This window comes from Empidonax traillii, unplaced genomic scaffold (genome assembly GCF_003031625.1).
Source record: "Empidonax traillii isolate 1590-97213 ecotype Southwest subspecies unplaced genomic scaffold, ASM303162v1 scaffold84:size2688230, whole genome shotgun sequence".
NCBI lineage: Eukaryota > Metazoa > Chordata > Aves > Passeriformes > Tyrannidae > Empidonax > Empidonax traillii.
Window position 1 is genome coordinate 876,169 of NW_020955277.1, and position 21,419 is coordinate 897,587.

The 21,419-nt window shown below is 40.8% G+C and overlaps 1 protein-coding gene across 4 annotated transcripts in view; it reads right to left on the reverse strand.

The window, feature by feature from the left end:
- Positions 1-21,419, reverse strand: part of TBXAS1 (thromboxane A synthase 1) — a 242,668-nt gene that overhangs the window by 56,789 nt on the left and 164,460 nt on the right. For all 4 annotated transcript variants that reach the window (XM_027881146.1, XM_027881147.1, XM_027881148.1 and 1 more), the window contains one exon: positions 9,609-9,923. In XM_027881146.1, coding sequence (XP_027736947.1) covers positions 9,609-9,923 — 315 coding nt within the window. The remainder of the gene's footprint in view (positions 1-9,608; positions 9,924-21,419) is intronic.

Consider the following 21,419-nt stretch of genomic DNA (forward strand, 5'->3'; position numbering starts at 1 on the left):
AATTTTAATTTCTTCTTGGTTGCTGCTGGGGATTTGCTGTTTCTTAATAAATTAGGCATGTGTTCTCCTCAGCTCAACTTTTGCACCTTATGCATATAATATGTGCAATTCAGGAGTCTTTGTGAAACTTTCAGATGAAAGACTTTATTTTCTTCAGCCATGATCCATTCTCTTCCTTCTTTTTCTCATGCAGTCGTACACAAACACATCTTGTTAGTCACTTCTGGTTTATAAGTTGTTCCCCAATACTTCCCTTCCTCTGCCCAAAAAATCATAGAATGGTTTGGCTTGCAAAGGACCTTAAAGATAATCTAGTTCAAACCCCCTTACCATGGGCAGTGACACCTTCCACTTGACAAAGTTGCTCAAAGCCCCATCCAACTTGGCCGTGAAGGTTCCTGGGGATGGGGCATCCACAGTTGCTCTGGGCAAACTGTTCTAGTGTCTCACCGCCCTCACAGTAAAGAATCTAATCTGAAACTTTTTATTGTCTTTTTGTTTAAAGCCATTACCCCTTGTCCTGCCACTACAGGCCCTTGCTGCAGGTCTCATGGGAATTCTTTATCATGAAAATGGTATTTGTTTTCACAAATCCTGACTCCCTGTTGTCCTGACCAGTGGAAATGCTACTAAAGTAAGACTTTATCTCTTGGTCTTGAAGGCCTCTCAGAAGCAGACAGTTCAGTGGAGATCCCTGCAGTAGACAAGAATGTGAGGAATGGACCAACATCTTCATCCTCTGAAGAATATGCCTGTCAGTCTGGGTTCATGGAGGGATCTCATTCCAAATGGTGCTAACTAACAAAAAGCTTGAAAATGCTTCTTTGTTTAGCTTAGTATTTAATATTTAATATTCCTCAGGAGACAACTTCCTGCCTGATGAATGCGACTGGCTGCTAATGCTGAGACACAGTGTGGAGTCCTGACTCAGATGTCCAAGGCCACCCTCTCTCATTTGTAAGTTCTTTCAAGGGCCAGATGGTTTGGTTTCTCTGATTTTTTTCACATCTGAGCTTGTGCCTATGACTACTGTTCTCTTTTTCTTTGCTGTATAACTATGATTCAGCAGCATAAACCTTATAGAAACTTTTGGGGTCTTACTTCCATGAAAAAAATCTATATAATAAATACATATTTATATATATATGTATATATTAGTACAATACCTTTCTGGACTTGGATTCTACTTTCCCTCTGACAAAGCTCCTGAGTGTTAGACAGGCTGCCACTGAAAGAATAGGCACCTATACCTATGAAGGCACGCCCATTCTTGAGAAGTCATGCCATGTTCACTTCTTTTCCTGCCATATGTAACCCTTCTGGTTAGGCTGGTGAGAGTATGTCCCTCCCAAAGTTGTGGAGGTGGGTGGTGGTGGGTAGCGGGTTGAGCTTATCTCCTTACTCCCTTCTGCAAGGTTCAACTGCACAGTGCAAATTTGATCTACCAATTCTACCTGGAATGATGTTCCACCCTGAAAATGATGTTACCTATATGTAGCCAAAAAGGTAATGCTGATATAAATAGTTGGCATTGATTGGACATTGATATTGGTATTATTTTGTCTGCTCTGTCCCTGGAGGCAGCATGTTGATTGCCATATGCAGGAGCAGTTTGGATACGAATCCTGAGGAAAACTGTAGCCAGTTTCTTTCCCAGCACTAATACTTTTCCTTAAATTAAAAGCAAATAAGCTCATTCCTCCATAAAAGCCTCAGATGAAAGGAGGGAGGTGAGGGAGAGAAGGCATAGAAAGAGGGGAAAGATGCATCCTTCCCTTTACTTCCTCTTTAAACAGATCTGCCTAATCACATTTAAAGAGCTACATTATTAACATCTTCACCATTAAACGTTCCATGTCACTAGAAAAATTTATTCTTTAACATGAACCCTGCAGCAGTGATAGTGGGTCAATTATTACGAGGATGGCAAAATACCAGGAAAATTCAGGGGAGAAAATGAGTATCTGTCTAGCATACATTACCTGAGACTCAGTTTCGCTCAAGAATAACAATAAGGCAGAATCATTGAGCAACATGTGACATTGCAAGCAAAAGATAAATTAGTCTTCATGGGCAAGAAACTGATAAGCCTGAACAAATGGAAGAATAAAAGTGGGTGTTTTTTTTTATTTTTAATTTTTTTTACTTGGGTGAAAAGGGGTAAATGAACCCTGCAGTGTCAACAGCAAGAAGTTCCTTGAAATAAAGGTACATTAATCATCTCAACAACACCATTTCAGGCCACATAGAATCACCACTTGTCAAAAGGACTTTCATAGGAATGAAATAAGTTTTTTCATACTCAAGTTGTGGGTTTGGTAGAGTTCTTGGAAAAGTCAAGGATGGAGTACTATGAAATCTTCAACCTGTATGTAGAGAAGCACCAAGAGATTAAGATGAAAAACTGATTTCAGACATTGAGTGACTGGATGAAGATCTGCAGAAATATAACTTAACAGTACTCACTCTCTACATCTTTAAAAGCATCGTTTTATTTGTTTACAACAAAACCAATTGCTGACAGCTGACACTTGCGAGGTTCTGCAACACCTTCTTAAACAAAAAAGAAATCAAAGAGTGTCATTTCCATCAAGAGAATAAACAGCAACAACACACAGTATTGCTTGTGCTTACTGGTACTGTGTGTTTTGTGCATGCATGTGTATGCATGTGTAACTGTGACTCTCTGCTGTGGACTTTTTTCTGCACACTATTTACAATTCAGTCTCCCTTGATAAATGCAAGCCTCCACCGTCAGCAATATTTGCTTAGTGAAGCTTAGTCTCTGTAGTTGAAAGCTTCTGAGAGCACAGAGCCTTGAGATACTGCATGAAAGGCACCAAACTCATGCAAATTGTTGTAGTAATTCCCTGACAGTGACATCTATCTCTCTGACTTTCACCTCTCATTTTTCACTAATGCTCAGAGAAAACTCTCCGTCCTACCAAGGAGACTCTCTGCACAGACAGCTTAAAAATCTAAAGCACTCAATCAGGCAGAGAGACACCATAAAAATGGTCCTACCTCTCTCTGCTCTCTAGAAATTTTATGGAAATGGAAAATTTTGAAATGGTAAAATCTCTTTACAATAAGACATCTCCACAATAAGACATCTCCATTAGACTGTAGAGATATTAGTGAAGGAGGTTTTCAGTGTGGAGAACAGAATCACAAGCCAGTGTAAAGTAGTATGATTCCACTCAAGTCAAGGATGGCAATTACCCAAGATGAGCAACTGCCACATCCAGTAAGCTTGATAAATTACAGCATCAGAATCATCAATCATAAAGGAGGTGTTTGTGTATCAGTCCGGTTGAACCTGGCCCATGCACAACTGACCTCACACAGCAGCTAAAATGGAATTTAGCAGTGTCTCTTCATAAACAAAATTACAGATTGCAATGATTTCGATCAATATTATTGACATGAAAGAATAAGATGAAACAGTCTGGTCAACATTTTCAATTAAATGTATTGAAAATATTCCTGGGCCCTAGAGCAACAGAAAATCGAGTATTTATAGGAACAGGAAGATTTCTTTCTATTAAAGAAAAAAACTCCAAATTGCCGTTAAAATAGTGAGAATGTATGACAGGATTTTGAAGTTTCTTGAACTTTACGGCCTCTAGCCAGAGGTGAAAATGTTGGTAAGTCATACCAGAACTGAATCATTACACTAGTACTTTCTGTGGATATGAAATTGGATGGAGTAGAGGCATATTGGGTCTTATCCAGCTCTTCATTCCTCTCCACACTGATGTTTCTAAGTATCATATCAAACAATGATAGGAGCTATACACAGCTTTTTAAAAATAGAATGCAAAACACAGCCTTGCAGTCTCCAATGACTGTATTACAGTAATAGCTGCCCTTTCCTCTATTCACTTTTATTTGCCACTCCTTACTCCTGTGCTCTGCTACAACTTTGTCAGGGTTCCTGAAAGTATTCCTAGGCATCAGCAGCATGGAGCAGTGAGCTGCTACCCTATCCCTCATCGGACCCTAAACCTTATGTATCAGTGCAGCAACACATCTCAGGGTCACTAAGCAGCACTAACCCTTCAATGCAACTTTTTCCTGTGGTGCTTTAAGTCATGATGGGCTAGAAATGTCCCAAGCCTTGTAGTACCAAGGCTACCCATTTGCTAATGCAAGGCCTGATTATCTATTACTGAGAACGTGCAGCAAATTATTCCTGAAGCCAAGATTAGAATTCAGGGTGCTCCTTGCTAGAGGTTTCACTATGCTCTGCACCTTCAAGTATGGATTTCATTATTACATAGAGACAGAACAGTTTATTCTTGTACTTTTTTTGCCCTCCTTAGCTGCCCCAAGCATTCTTGCTTTCCCTCCCACAAGAAAAAGACCTAGTTTCACTTGTTTAACCTGTTGTGTTTACTTTGCAACAGATCAGGAGAACATACGTAGACACTCACCACATTTCACCTAAGGGTAACAAATAGTTTCTCATGAGAAGTTGGCTTGATTACCTATGTTTTCGCAATCTATTTTGTGCCACAACTCTTTCTGTCTACAATTACACAGTCCAATAAATCACCACCAAAAAAAAAAAAAAAAAAGAAAAAGAAATTCTAATTGTGAATGATTCAGGTTTGAGAGTAGGAAGAAGGAAGGGAGAGAGACATGTAAATGCTAAAATGAGGTAAGAAAAAGAGGCTGGGAATCCCCAGCATGGAAGATGCAATTTTTCAAGCCCTAAGCACTGTGGCTTAGGACAAAGCACACAGAGCAGCTCAGAGCACACAGTGGTGCTCAGAAGCAAGTGTCCATCTGCTCAGAACGAATTTGTGCTGCAGGCTTACTATGCTTTTGCTAAGCACACACACACATAAACAAAAATCAACATGCTTTAAAAACAAAATAATCAGTCACAAGTGCAAGAACTGTTCCTAAACACATCTTGTTCTTTAAAAACTCTGCACAGGGATCATTATTAACTGAAATGCAAAGGTGAAGACCATGGGTGCATTCCTTCTCACTGGGTTAATATGGATAAAAACATCTCTTTCACAACTGTATAGCCTCTAACAGTTTAGGGATGGTTAGCCACAAATGCTATAAAAAGAATGAGGTCTTGAAATAGCAGACTTCCTTTTTTTTTCCCCTGTGCTCCTTTACTGGTATATACCAGGCTTGCTTCTCAACTGATGCATATCACCATACCTCTGCTAATACCAAACATGTGCCAGTTTACAGCCTTCTGAAGATCTGACCCCTCTTTGCTGTCCTGGAAACAGATCTGTGGTCTCTGCAGAAAGTAATATTATTTTATACAGACACAGATGTAGGCGTCCTGCCCCCACTAGCTCATATTTAACTCTCTTTTCATCCTGTTTATTTTGTCTTCATGGTATCCAAAGTAAGCTGCATACCCAGCAACAAGCTTGGAGCAAATAGGTACATCTTATTTTCAGTGGATTGCCCTTCACAGTGCACATACTACACCCTCGAGGGATTTATGAAGAGGATCAGGTCAAAGCCTCTACAATTTGAATTTTTATTTGTGTGTTAGAGGAATTATGCTTAAACTTGTTTTTCCCAGTGCAGTTAGAGCAGACACAGGGATTCAGAGGTAGAATGGGAAGATGCAGCGTGTGATGACAGTAATCACCACTCAGTACCTTGTCTCTCTGCTTCTCCAGAGACAATAAAAGGCTGTGCACTCCCTTTCCCTACACCCCAAAACCCCAGACAGAGGTGAGGAGAGAAATAACCTGTGTATCCTACCCTCTACAATAACCAAGACTAGAGGTTTCTGCTTGCCAGGCTGTGAAATGGGCCAGGTGCCTCTTCTCACTTGGCACCATCTCCACACTGAGATAACAGTCAAGAAAGACCTAGAAAGTCCTTTAGCAAACACATAAGGATGGTCCTGGAGGTAAAAAAAGAGATGACAATCCATGACTCACTTCAGGCACTGTCTTCTGAGGACACTTGCCTGGAAGTGCCATCTCCACAATGTATTCAGGCAGAGAAGCAGTGAGATCTCCTGAGGCAGCTCTGAAACAAATTCCGCTGGACACAACACAGCAGGACAACATGATCAGTCAGACCTACCTCTCCTCTGGGCTCCTAATTCCCAGCACATTGCTGGTGCTAGACCACTTCCAGCACCTAGTCTTATATTTCTGCACCACACTGCAGCCACTTGCTAGCCCAGCAGTGCCTCGGCTTTCTCCATCCCCTTTATGCCCTCCCATCCTGCCAAGATACCCACTGTGCAAAACAGACAGACAAAAATCACAGCAAACTCGGGGGTATCCTCAAGTGAAACACTCGGAGCCACCAAAATACTGCTGTACACCCAGATGGACTAACCCTGTTCTCTCTCCTTACTGACTATCACAAGGTCACCGTGCTTTGCGTTTTTAGCTGGAGTGCCAAAAAGTTGGAACTGTGCCTGTCATTTATAGCACCTCTTCTCAGATGGCTCTCACATGTCTTTATAAACTTTGGTAAATGAGTATATAAATCACTCTGTCCACCACCAAAGTACAGCCATCTCTGGGATGATACACAGCAGCTGCTGTAAAATCATACCGCAGCTCTACACCACAGATTAGGGTAATAAAACATGCTGCATGAAGCAACTGAAATGGTTGAAGGAAGGAAGGGGATGTGGTGGAGAGCATTTTGTAGTTATAATTACCTGAGTATAAATTTGGCTGAAGAGGGTACTGTGTTTAATACTTGCATATCTGCAAATCAAATCAGTCTTCTACCACCTGTCAAAACAACCTGACTGTATCATTCCCCGTGTTTTGGCCTTCTAAAGCCCTTCCTTTCTGAAAATTGCAAAGCACCTTTATAAGAGCAAAGCTGATGTGCTGAATACAAGCAATAACCTAATCAAATTTCTTAGCAACTGACTTGATAACTAACTGTGAGCCTGTAGCTTCTATGTCCTCTCCCTTCCTCTCTCTTGCATGACAACTGAACATAGCATCTATATATACCCAGTTCTAAAATAGCTTCTGCTCCCGTAACTTGCAAACCGTTCACATAGATCTCATTTTCTAGGCTAAAAGTAGTTAATTACAGTCACTAAGGGGACTGAACTGCTGCACTCTTTTCCTTATTCTGGGATGGGCTCTTTGAGTAGTGTATTGCCCCTCTGCTCCCCTGCCAAATCATGAACTGTTTATAAAAGGAAATCTTTTGAAAGACGGGGCTGCACAGATCAGATCTATGAATTTCCTTGTATTAGGGACTGCAGGTGAATAGTTATCCTTCTCTCCCTCTTACCCTTGGCCATGCAGCAAAATATGCATCAGCTAAAGCTAAACCTGAAAATTCATAAAGTACAGGGAAGTTATTTGAAAGATACTTCCAATAATTATATGTGATGTAGGACAGCATGGTTTGGGATGAGGACACCAGTTTGGGCTGAGGCACCACACAGACTGTATACAGTGCTGACCTGAAAAAATTATTAGTTTACTTTGAGTGCCATCTCTCTACACATTACCACAAGTGTCCTTAGGTCTCCCAGATAGTGCAAAAGCTGAAATCATTAGCAAAATATTTCTAGAGAACCAAGAGAGTCAAGAACTGTGCATTTGAGTTGGATTATTACTGAAATATTACTAATGGTGAGTGACAGCTCACTCAGACCATACACAACACAGGTTCCATTTAGTTCTTGAGCTTGGATCAGGAGCAGACTCACAGCCGAATCTCTTGCACTGGTTCACACTGCAGTCTCCAAGTACGCAACAAGGGCTCCTTTAACTAGAACTAAACCAGACCAACTGCTTAGAGGAATTTGGTACACAGAGCCAGGCTTAGACTAACCCAAAATAAACTCCTGAGGTGCACAGATTGTGTGTCCAACAGTTCTCACTACCAGCCGTGCTAGAGGACGAATCTGTCTATGGGAGCATGCTACTACTTAACGTGGACATGGCCATATGCATGGACTCCCTACATGAAATATCCATAAACAACCAGCTAGTTAATTACTGTTTGCAGTCAGCTTTCTATGCACTTACATGGAAAAGGTCACTAATTCAGATCACCATCTACAGACAGACATGAATGGTATCACGAACTTATCCTACTGGATACCTCTCCCAGCAATTTCACTTTGGTTTCTTAGGCTGTCAGCTTCCAGGAATTGGTGAGGAGATGAACCATATTTTCCCTGGGATTGAATAATAAGTGCTTCTGTGTGCAACTCTGCCACCAGTATTAACCAGCAAACTTCACATCCTCCAGGCCAAGTTGCACCTTCCCATCTTTGCAGGCCTGGAAGTCAGTTGACCTAACTATACACGAGGGCACAAATAGGTCTGCCACATGTGAATGAAACAAGTAAATACATTCCAGCTGCACTGATGGAGAGCTAACAACCTAAGGATATAACCCAAGCCCTACAGTCAGAACATCAATGCTTTTGTGGTATCAAGTTAGCTCATATCAGCGGTAGGTATGAAGCATGCACTGAAAAAAAGCTCTGTGGAATTGACTGCACAACCCTAACCTCCACTGCTGTCATCCATCTGCAACCTCAGAGCAATGGCAGTCTTAGGTGGAGAACCACTATGCTCAGAACCTCACCGTGAAAGACAACTGGCGACATTTTCTGTGTATACAAACCCTGGCTTTTATGTTTCCACAAGAAAAAGGAGGGAAACAGCAGCTTTTGAATGGACAAACTGTGCATAGTCGAGAATTTTTTACCACGAGCAAAGCAGAAAATTATACAGCTCTTTTCTTGTTCTGTAAGTACAACACAGAATAGAATGCATAAAAGTATGAAACCCCAAAAACTGTATAGTAAAGGCTTTCAGCATGCAAATCCCCCAGCTAAAATCCTCTGAGACAGCCATGCCTGGTGTAATTTTATTCCTGTTAGGCTCATGTTCTGCTATAAAAGCATTTGTGAAAAGAAGAAGACCCTCAATCTGAATTATCATAACCACCAACTTGGGCAGAGAGCGTAGGGTGGAAGAATGGCTGCTGCATGGTCTGCTAATTTTACCAAATATGGTCAATGGTTATCCAGGAAACATAAATGCCCTTAGCAAATACAGATAGTGAAGGAGAAGCAGTTTGAACACAGTATAAGAGAATTAAATATTGAGATTTTTTTTTTTTAAGCTTACACATATATTCTGCTGCTAAAAGAAAAAAATTATGAACATTTAAAGCAAAACTTCCCAGTTTACGGTTTGTAAGAACAATGTTTATTTTCCTACAAAGACCAGTAAATAAAATTGAAAACAAAACCAATAAAAGTATTTGTATAAGAGATAAAAATAAAAATGTTTTAGTTTTAGAGCCTGACAACAGCTGGTTGATTTAAATAATGTAAAGTACTTTTTAAAAGCTAAGCTTTTACTATGACACAAAGTTTCTAGGCCATCTCTTGTGTTGCTGTAAAGTGATATAATGAACAGCTTCCAAAAAAACCTAAACTATAGAGATTTTTAATTATTTACTGGAAATATTAATGAAGTGTTAATATATGCATCTATGGCTGAGACAAATAGGGGTCATGGAGGTGCCAAGTGGCATGACAGCATTCACACTGCCTTGATCCCTGCAGGAAGCTCCACACCATAGTCACAGGACATCATACTCACGTGTTTCGCAGAGAACTCATCAATCTCCTGAAGCACCTTCTCCTGGCACTCTGGGTTGGTGGCTAGCAAGTACGTGGCAAAGGACAGTGTGCTAGTGGTGGTCTCATAGCCAGCAATCAGGAACAGGAAAGCTTGGCCTGCAATCTCATCCTCTGTTAACGTCTTCTGAACCTTTTCAGATGGGGCCCTGCCAGGAAGAGGTGCCTCATTCTGTCTGGAAGCGGCAGATGGGCTGATCACATCAGAGCACCCGCCTGCCAGGGAGTCAGCTGAGTCACGGGAGTCAAGCATCCACTGGAGAAAATCCCTGCGCCTCTGCAGAACACAGGATGAGAAGAAACATGAATGGGTCACAGAAAAAGGCCTTTACCCACAGGGAATGGCAAGAGAGAGCTGCTTCCTATTTGTTCTGCACACTTGGATCCCACAAAACGGCCACCAGTCTTTCACTGAATGAGAAGGCTTCTACAAATCAGCTGGAAATACCATAACCAAGAACCTGTCACTGCTTTCTTCAGAGACGTATGAGACTGATCTGCCCCCAGTACACAACAGGTACATATTTTCACAGATGATTGTTAATGGTCAGTTCTATACAGAGCTACTTTCATTCTCAGGGTGGGCTTTTGGCACTTGCTGTAAATCAGGGGATTGACATAGACACTGTAAATGCAGTTCCAAGGGCACCCGCCAAGTGGAAGTGACACAACGCATTCTAGGAGGAGTTGGTCCGCCTGCTTGGGTACACCACCCTCATTTGTTCATATGGTCCAAAGCATGAAAGTCGCCATCTAAGTTCAGTATTTTCTTACCAGTTTTACCTGACAGGACTAAAAACTAATCTCAGTAAACTGGGACACCTTTTTATGACTAAGTACACATATAAGCATAGCTTTATGTTACCAACATAATTTTGGGCTTTTTAAATTTTTAAAAACATACTTGCAGAACTGTATTACGACAGTAAGTATTCCTCTACCATAAAACCTGCTTGGGTGGTTTGTATTTGCAAAATGCCCATGGAGTGATCCTACTGCTATGAAAACTGCTTTCTTTTACACTGGTTTCTGACACAAAACCTCTAATAAACAGACCTATGTACAAGAGTAAGCTGACTCCAAACCAGTCAGGACAGCAAGCTTGATTAGGCTCTGAAATATAACCCAAAAGGTTTGAATTGACTTTTGCGAGTGGGCATAATAGAATTGTGCTGAACCCAAGCCATAAGGCTGTGTGATTGATTTTCAATTCCTCAAATACCAACAGAATACACGATAGCTCAAGGACTTGAAAGTGACTGCAGTGCCAGAACATGACGACTTGTGCAGTGAGATGGACAAAAGAAGGGACCAAGTCTTTCTTCAAAAGAAAAGAACATGCTGTAAAGCTGCATTGCTCTGCTAAAAATAAATAATTTGAATGATTTCTTGTATCTGATTATTGAGAGATAAAGTAGAAAAAAGAGCCAGACAAAAGGACAGGCAAACAAGATAAGAATAAGGAAGAACTAATTAATTATAAATGTCTAAGGACTTAATCAGATTATTTATTTTTCTCATGACATGGGGAAAGAGAGCAGTTAGACAACAAAACAGGAGAAATACTCAGTGTCCTGTGCTTAGTTCTGCTGCCAACAAACTGTTCTGATCGATCTACAGGCAGAGAGGAATGGTTATTTTGGGGTTTGAGTAACACAAGGGGTTGGCACACTGCCTCTTCAACACTCCTTCCCTCCACTTCACAGAACCTTTTCATTTTGCATGTGTACATTATGCACCTTGTACCCACGGCCATAGTGCATCTTGCACCCTGGTACACCCAAAAATCAATGTTCCAGGTAGCAGCCAGTGCCAGTCACTGCATGCTGAAGGATTCTACACATTGGCCAGCCAGAATCACAGCACGGCAGATATGTTTTTCCACCAGTACGTGGAGGCACACAAAGCAATGTTATACACACTGTGCTCAGCAAATGAGCTCCAACTCTGAAAATACTTCCCTGTGCCTAGACTTAGGCACAATTTCCACCAGCATAATAGGATACTTCTGCTCTATTATGTTCTTCTAGATTGGAGGAAACAAGACTTCATGCAGACCTCAGCTGTGAATAACTAAAAATCTCATTTAACTTTTCCAGGAAGGGCTTTATTCACATCCTGGGAGTCCATGTATTGCACAACTCAGAGTCCAACTCTTTGGCATAGTCTGTGCTTCAGGGATTTCCCTGGAATGCATATTTGCATTAGGCCATTTTTAAAATTAAAAAGAACCACCAACAAACACTCCACACTAAAAAAAAAAAAAAAAAAAAAAAAAAAAACAAACCCCAACAACAAAACAAACAGCCAAGAGAGTCCAGATCCAGTGTATTCATTAGTGCGTGGATAAACTAGTTCAATGTAGTAATGACCCACATCTGTAATGACATTCTCTTTTATTTGTAAAGCCAGTCACCATTACCTTAACAACTTTTATAACACAAAAATGTAAAATTACATTCATATTCAGTGGGGTTGTAACACTGTAGTATTCTATAGCTCAAAAGGTATAATATTTGGTATGGTTCTGCAACCATCCTTCTCTAGCTGTGAATTTTCTTGTAAACAAACCCATTGCTCTCTGAGGGCTTGCAGTTCCCAGTCACGAGCTGTTAGCCAAGTCTGGTCTTATATTTAGACAATACACTCTCTGGAGACCCCAAAAGATGTTTCTCCAGCCTTAGACAAAATCAGGTTCTGGCCTTATACGAAGCATGATTATTGCTATGATAGTAAAGTAATAATCATAATGACTAGAGAATAAAATTTCATTCACAAGAATTTTTGCTGAAAGCAAACTTAATGAATACTAGCATGAGTGAATATTCCCAAGAATGTGCTCTGAAATGCCTCTGTGGCCATTTTGAGGAGCTCTTTTTATTACTCACGTAATATATTTGGTTAGGAATTTAAAAGCTTGTCTTGTTGCAGAATCTGTTTTTAAGGTCACCCTATAGAGAAACGACTAGATACCTTATCTGTGCCATGTAATATGCTCACAGGTGAGCAGGTACTGCTAAGAGCAATGGCTTCATAAACAGCCTTGCAAAAACAACATTCATCTGTAAAAACTACTTGAATAATACCAGGAAGAAGAAAAGCATAACATTAGAAAGACACAAGCTTTTTCCAAGATAATTCTACACAGTGGAAGGAGTGATATTTTAGCAAAGCTTCTCTTCCTTATGCATCATTCTACTTCACTTTATGCATCAGTATAGAATGCAACATAAAAAATAATCATCAACCCAAGCAAGAGAAGACATTTCCAGAGATATAACAAGTCATAATGAAACATATTTTTTTCCGCACCATCAGGACGGAAAAATCACTCTGATTCAAAAACCTAACAATAACAATAGAGGCAAATACTAGCATAAAACCAAATATAATTGTATTGTTAAGTACTAGAAATGAGGAAAAGGTATCTCATGAAAATTCATAGGAGGGGTTTCTCCACTTGGGTTGCCAGCAGAATGAGAAAAAAGTTTAAAAAGGCATTTCTTTCAGTTTGACAACAGACCAGGTACTGACAGTGTCACTGCACAAAAACATTCTCTGGTCATCACATCCAGCTGCTGGCTTCCTTTTTTCTATTAGGGACATTTGTTTGATTTTCCTCACAAAAAGCAGAAGCCCATAATAGCCTCTATCCTGTCCTCTGACACTTGCATAGTTATGTTACAATGGCCTCAGAAACAAGTTCCTACCACAAAAGTACGGTGTGCTAACGCAATGGACTCTTCTTTTGCCCTCATACTACACAGAGCCTGTCATTAAGCCAATGATAATTGAATGGAAAGCTATGATTTGAAAAAAAAAAAAAAAGTAATTTGAATGCAGTACGGGACAGGGTGCATGTCTGACTTGATGGTGACACAGACATACCCTTTGAAATATATAATAAGACAAGCCCCGCTTCCAGCTTCCCCAAGATAGACACCTTGCAATATATTTCCTGACACCAGTGTTCTGGGCTGTATCATTTCTCTCATTAGTCTCCTTAAACATCACCTGGCCATGCAGAGAAATCACTCTGCACAGAACCGTAACGAGCGCTGTGCTACGCGCTGGAAGAATAGACGTGTGCTGTGCTGGGGAAGGCCAATCCACAGCATCCATCTCCCCTCCTCAAATCACTGCCTTTAAGTTTTGCAGCTGTCAGAAGGAGAGAGATGTATCCCTCACACGCGAGATGCATCATGACTTTCCTCACAGGAGGCAAGCGTCCTGGGGGGTGGGGGAATGTCTCCAGCTCTTTCCATCCTAAACAGGGAACTGTGTTTTCATACCTAAGACTGACACGCCAGCTGACCTTCTGGCAAATTCACCACTGCTTTGGGGGTCCAGGGGGCCTTTGGGTTATGTTTTCGGTAGAGAGATTAAGCCATTCAACTTCTCTGCAAGGTGAAGTCAGAAATTACTAAGGAAAACTACCAAATCAGTTGGAATTTTTGTTCTTAATGCTGTGATTTCAATTATGTTTTCTTCAAACTATGCTCAAATTTTGCACCACTCTGATAGTTTAGCTCCTCATTTTGAGTTCAAAAGAGCCACAAAAAGCAACTTTAAGTTGAATCAAGGAATAAAAATAAATGACATAATTGGCTAGTACTCTGTAAAGCACTTGCTGTGGTGCAATGAATTCATACAATGAATGCTATATGGTAATATAATACCACTCACAATAAACTGTACAGACCCTCCTAGTCTTTCTCAAATGCTCTGAGGGCAGCTCAAAAAAGATAGGCTTCAGAATCCTTATCTAACAGGTAAGAAGATCACATCTCACATTATTTCAGCAAACTTGTACACACTGCTATATCAGTGTATATGCAGGTCACTTTTTATAAGCTTGATTTGTCAACCATCTTTTTAAGTGAGACAACCTCTGTCACCAGGAAGTTATCAGTAAAGCACTGTTGTAGCTACCCAGGTCCTTTTGAAAAAGAAGCAAAAAAAGTATTATTTTGCCAAACTTCTTTGGAAGGATCAAATTCACACTCTCTGTAACACTTGCAGGTATCCTTCGGTTTCTCAGGGAAATCACAAACAAAACAAAACAAACAAACAAAAAAACACAAACACAAAACAAAACAAAAAAAAATAAGCCAGTTTCTCTGACAATATATCCAATTCCAAAACCGTTCAGAGAGTTTTTCCTTTTGCCTTGTGTTTGAACACAAAAGCTCGAATCAACTGGAAAGAAGGAGCTGACAGCCCCCACATTTGTGCGTCTGAAGGTTGAGGACAAGGTGCTCTCACAGGTGATGCTCAGCTCTGGAAGGACTGCAGACTATGGCCATTATTCAGGAGTGGCTGGGAAACTTTTCAGTCTGGCAGATAAAACTCTTTAGTTTGCATTTGTTAACATCAGCTGATGAAACCGCTGCAATGTTTTTATTGCAAATGGGCTGAATGTCTGAGGGCAGGTATGTGTTACAAAACTTGCGTTTAAAAAATTACTTAATTTAAAGCAAAAAAATAAAAACTCACTAAGTACTCACCTGGAAAGTGGAGCACCTTTTGCCATCCTGGTCTGATCTTAATATTTATGTTAAAATCCCAGACTGAAAAGATTTTGTATATCTTTACACTTTTTCTGATATTTTCATATATTATCATCACTAAACTACTGTGCAAGTGTCTGGCAGTAGTTCACAGTTAAGAGGGAGAATTCCATGATACTGCATTTGACATCAGAAGTTCCAGCAATGCCTTTTTCTACTTGAAAGAAAAAAGAAGTGTCCCTTCAATAATGTTGCAAAAAGGCAACATGAAATGCTGACCAGACCCAGAAGGGGCAGGTATGTCAGCAAACAGATGAAAGCACCTGACAGTAGAAAGCATTAAACATGGTAACAAAACATATCTCCTCTGTGTGACCAATGTTCCTTTTAAAAATAAAAATAAAGCCAACATTAAGCCTGAATTAGAGTATGATACGGATTTTATTGGCCGAGTTTCCCACTAAATCTTCGAAGTGACCAATATGAGCTACTGGTTAAGCACTGACCTACACAGACGCTGAGATGCTTAAAGCTGCACTGCTGTTTTTGCCTTTAAAGCACAGTTATAACTGGTGTAGCTTCTCCATCTGTAAAATCGGGACAACAGACATCAAATCTTATAAAACCCCGTGAAGAAAAGCTAATGATGCTCTCAGAAAACCCTTTAAGACCTAGGATGAAAACAGATTTACACAGACTCAAAGAGTTTAAGGCAAAAGCATCATCACAGGGGGAAAAGAGCCCTGGAAGGAACTGAGCAAGTCATCTACTTCATCCCCTTGCCACGAGGCAACATCAGCCAAACCAGCACTGACAGCTGTTTGTCTAACCTGTTCTTAAAAACCCAGCAAACCCTGACTTCCCACAGGCTCCCCAGGCAGTCCACCCCAGCACTGGACCATTTTTCGTCACTGGAGAGGTTTCCCCTCCTCCTGTGAGACACTGCAGATATCGTAAATCTTTAGATTTCACCCACAACCTGTGTTTGTATATATTTCTCTCTCTCTCTGTGTGTATACACATATATATATATATATATATATATATATAACTTCAGTAAGTCCCATAGGTCTTTAACAAAGCATGATGTTAACAGAAAAATCATAATGCTGAAAAACACAAAACCATTTTCATGTAGTAGTGCCTCCATCCATAAGGTGAGGGAGAAAAGTGTTCAGGTGCTGCTGGTTTCTTCCACAAAATTTTTGCACTTTTCTGACCTTCAAAATGCAAAGTTAAAGAGCATTAATAATCTACAGAGGAATGGGTAAGCCTTATTCAACCTGAAAATAAAACCATGGGAAATTCTTAAAACCAAGGTTTTGTTAGCAACCCATCTCCCTTCAGTTTAAACTGCTGCAAGTGGCACTAGAGGGCTCACATCTTGAAAGACAGCAGCTTCCTTCTCCACATGTTCCCACACAGAGTAGGGATGAAAAGAAATTTGAATTTCAGATCTAATTGTTAGTGAATGGAGAGGGAGTAAAGAACCGTTTCTAGTTGAGGCGATCTTAATATAGGTCTTTACAACTCTTCTAGAAGGAAACTGGTTTTAAGATCTAGTCAGAGGCCTGACTTGGCTGAAGTGATCTGTAGGATGAAGAAATACAACAGTTATAGCTGAGAGAAAATAAGACAGATGTCTATTTGACTGTTTCGTTAACTATGTGGGCCCACAGAGAAACCCATGGCTTTCCCAGAGAGCTGGAAACCCTCCCAGTAGTTCTTCACTGTAAAATCAAGGGATTGTCCACAGCCTAGTCCATTTACACCCTTAAGGAACTGGCCCCTGTCTCTCACTCTGGGAAGTTTCTTTCCAATACCAGGCTGAGCAGGATGAGCTGGGTGTCTAAGAGAAACACTACGTTTTTCTCCACAAAATTCAGTCTAATGGCAAACAAATGTCATGCACGTTGTGGCTGCTGCTTGGCACCTCTGCCATTTTGGCCTGGCAGCCTCAGCCCAGGGCACAGCACAGCATTACAACCAGCACAGCTCCCTCCATTGCATGCACACAAGGGGAAGGCTCAGAAAACAGCCCAAAATTCAATGGCTAAAGAGTCCCATACAGTTTTCACAGTCCCTGCATTGTGGGGAGCAAGAGACACTGGTAGCAAGTATCAGTGGACAGCAACCTCCTCATTCTGTATTTGCAAAACATTTAGGATAACAACACTCTGATAATGACTCCTGGCATTATCACAGTACAAACAATAAATATTGGATTTAAGTGTGCGGTAGCTGAGCTTCTCCTGTCCCACACGTGTTTTGCAGCTTGAAGGTGGAGGAGTGAGCTTATCAGAATACACAGTGGGAAAACAGAGCAAGAGAAGAACTAACTGAGTGATGTGGTAAAAGAATAGCTTGTGCCAGGCCCCCTCACGTATGCCAGGGTGTGGAACAGGCACAGATTCCCACATCAGCAATGAGCTGACCACCCTACTTCATGCTGTGTGCATGCATCATCTCCCAAAGCTTATCTGGCCTCCCAGTAAACACTCTGACACTCCTCCCCTCTCTTATTTGCACAAGGAAGGGAGGATGCAGGAAGGGAGTGCTTTAGGCTAAGTATCTGACACCCAGAAGCTTGACCCTCTGCTGACTTAAATTGCTGACTAAAGGCTGCTGTTGCAGGCAGCCCCTCTGTTCCTTTTCTATTTGCCACACATTATAATTGTATTTGCTTAAATTTAATTCCCAAATAGGACATTCAACAAAATGCACAGGAATGTCATTATTGCTTCCTTATCCTTTGTTCTTCCTGCCACATATGCTCCTCTTAACATACTTGCAAAGCCTCACCACTCACTTCGAAGAGCCATCAGGATGTTTCCGGGCCATTCTGGGAATTTATTTTTCACATCCTGCCCTCTCTTATCTCTCCCCAGAGTTAGTTCAAGGTTCTCTCTTTCTGCATTACAGGATATATAAATTGCACATGTTTTGAGGGAAAGAGCACCTCATTATTTGGCTTTGTTATGCCATGAAGTAATTTCAGGTAAAAAAAAAAATTTTTTTTAAACTAAACTAATCACGGTTGTGAGACTGATATAAATGTGTTGTTACCAGGGGGAAAAAAAAAATAGGTACAGTGAATGTTATTTGCATTGTCTATTAATAAAATGGAAAAAAAATATTTGTCTTTATCACTTTTCCAAGCAACTGCTCTCCACTGCTGGCAAGCAATCCTACTGCTGGTTTATCCATTCATGGTCACACCTGCACCCTACATTAGGATTTATCCTGGATCTTCAGCTATATTAAGCTGGCTTTTACCTAAAGTACATAAATGACACCTATATCTGACTCTCATGACTTGTTTACATGAAGGGATAAAGGTTTCTACAGATTTCTAACACAGTGGGTGAAAGTGGGATTGGGAAGGAAAGGATTATTTTTAGCTACCGGTGACCAGTAACAAACTGTGTTATCCTCTGCAGTTTGATGGATGCTCAGTTCAGTTATGAGTTTTATCCAATAGATGGCTCCTCGGTAGCAGGAAGGATTCTCCCCTTGCTCTCTTTTTCTTCACAGAGTTTCAATATGATTTTCTAATATTTACACAGCTATTATCTTGCAAATATAGGCATTTTGTGCACACTGATAAACACACAGAAGAAGCATGTGTGTGTGAATTAAAGAACAAAAGAAAAATTAGATGGCATTTTATATCCTTCATGACGCTTTGTCCTCTGCCAGTACAGGGATGCATGATAAATGACAGCCAGGCAGCCCTGTGGCCTGGAATGCTTCCTAAAATCAAACTAAAACCAAAAATACAACCTCAGAAACACATGAATATTAACAGCATGCCAAGTATGAGCTGTCTTTCTCCCCAAAAATATGAGGACATCTCCTGCATCTTACATATCCCTGACTGAGCAATACTTAAGGAACTTACAGGCATCATTACTCCTCTGTCAATAACGGATTTTTCAAAAGGAAAAATAAAGTCCTATGTGTAATTATCGATACGATGAAGCAGGAGAGCTCTGTGTAATTGGTAGGGTACAAGTTAACATCATCATGACTAATGTTAACATTTCTGAGATGGTGAAAGTGAATACATTTTTGTTGATGTACAGAAAAATATAACAGAATAATAACAGCAAACCCCAAGACATTCAGAGAAATCATGTTTATCCCATGTAGGCACTTGGAACTTCTCTGAATCAGAAGAGTAGTTCCCAGCAATTTCTGTCCTGAGATCTATCTTGCACCTCGCTTAGATCTTGTCAAGATCTTGTCAACATCTGGCAGTAATCCCATTTTGGGGACTGTGACCCTCTGGTCAAACCACATGATCAAGTCAAAACAGAACACCCACATTAAATAATAAATCTCACAGAAGCCAAGCCATGGCTCTTTAAATTCCTATGACTTAACACTTCAATGGGGCACAGCTATAAGCCCACTACACCTGCTGTTAGCGTCTAAAATAATAACATTCCTAATAATAACCTTTATCCTTGAAATATTAAGCTGCTTTAAAAAGTGGGGTAAAGGTATCATTTTGCTACAAATATACATATAAATACGTAGCATCATAATATTAGCACAATTACAGCCATAATAAGTGTCAAGAAAAAAATAACTGGTTAGTCCCTATTCAAAGCTGAGCACAATCACTGCTTACATTTCAGCACTCCAAAAGGACTTGACTAATTCCATGCCTCAAATCAGCTTTTCACTGGCTAAAATTTCAAAAATTCAAACCAGCTCACATTTTGCTCACTCCAAAATTAGCTCAGCAGCAGCATGCTTGATCATGAGCTGTTACACTTGCTTCCCTTTACCCCTGAGCAGACACCCCAAACAGTCATTTATCTTTCATGTGGACTGTGCAGAGAAACAGCACATGTAAAGGTAGCCTCATGATCTGGTAACCCCTCAGCTTTGGGCATGCAGAAGGTTCTCTGCATGCTCAAAGACATTGTTCTTAAACTGCAAGGAGCAGATTTAAACCCTGGCCAGTCCCAAAAGCTCCATCTTTCCTCCTGTCTCTCTCTCTCAGGATGCTGCCACCAGCAGAACTTACCCAGACCCAAAGCCAAACCTGCAGACTTTCACCCACCTCCTCTTTTTAAGGGGCAAGATACAAACATGCTAAAAAATCAGAGTTCACAACCAAAATGCTGACAATCATTTTCACCATGGAGCACTTTAAAACAGGCAGCAGTGATATTCATTAAGCTGTTAATAATGGATTGTGGCACAAAGCAATTTATCAAGTTTCCACTGTAATTAAAATCACTGAATATTTGGGCACTTGCAATGCACCTAGCTCTCCCTGCTTCTAAAGCTTTACATTTTAATGTGAATTATAGCTCCCTCTCCCCAGAGAGCTACTAAAAAGCCAATTTTAATTGGTATGTTTTTAATTGAGATTACATTATTAAAAAGTGTACATTTCTGTTGAAGAGAGAAAGGAGGTGTCCAGCTCCCCTTTAGTCTCTGTCTCTCTTAGATACAGCTTGCTTATCCCAGCGGGAGGGAAAAATGAAGGGTAGATGCTGTGAAGAAAGTGGAGAAAGCCCTAAACAGTCACAGGCTGTGAAGCCAGGGCAAGGCTGCCATTGACTGCCACAGATGCAGGATTTCCTAGGCAGATTTTCGTGAAGGAGAGGAATTGCCACAATCGTTTAGGCTGCTCTTAACAAAAGGCAGATGGAGGAACGCCACGCAGGGATTCCTGCCTCGTAGCCAGCTGACATCGAGGGCACGTTTTAGAAAGCCTCTCCTCAAGTTTTCCAGTGACAGACAATCTGTCGTTTTCCATAATAAGTAACTCTAATGTTAAATTATCCTCAAAATCCAAATACAGTCTTGAGCGGATGGGGTCTAGCAAAATCCTCTGACTCTGCTGGCTCCAGTGCTCTGGAGGCAGGGGCTAGGTGGGCAGAGGCAGCCCCTGGGGCAGCCTAGACACAGTGGCAAGAAGAGAATTATCCCAGAAAAGCAAGTTGTTCACCTTTGTGCACTGAGAGGTGCAGATCAGACTGACTTTGTGCAGGTCAGATTGACTCGTCACTAGATTCAAAAGAAAAGCAACTTCAGGTACTTGGCATCCAAATGCTGGTCACATAAATGGTTCTCCTGCCGGCAAGATGGACTGTCAGTGTCTCTTATAAGTAGGAGTATGGATCTGCTAAGGTAAGTAGACACAAGAGAAAAGGGAGAAATATCAAAGGAGTGCAAAGCAGATAGCAACAGTTGAGACAGATCAAGGGGAAAACCTCCAGAGATCAAAACATGCCAAAAGA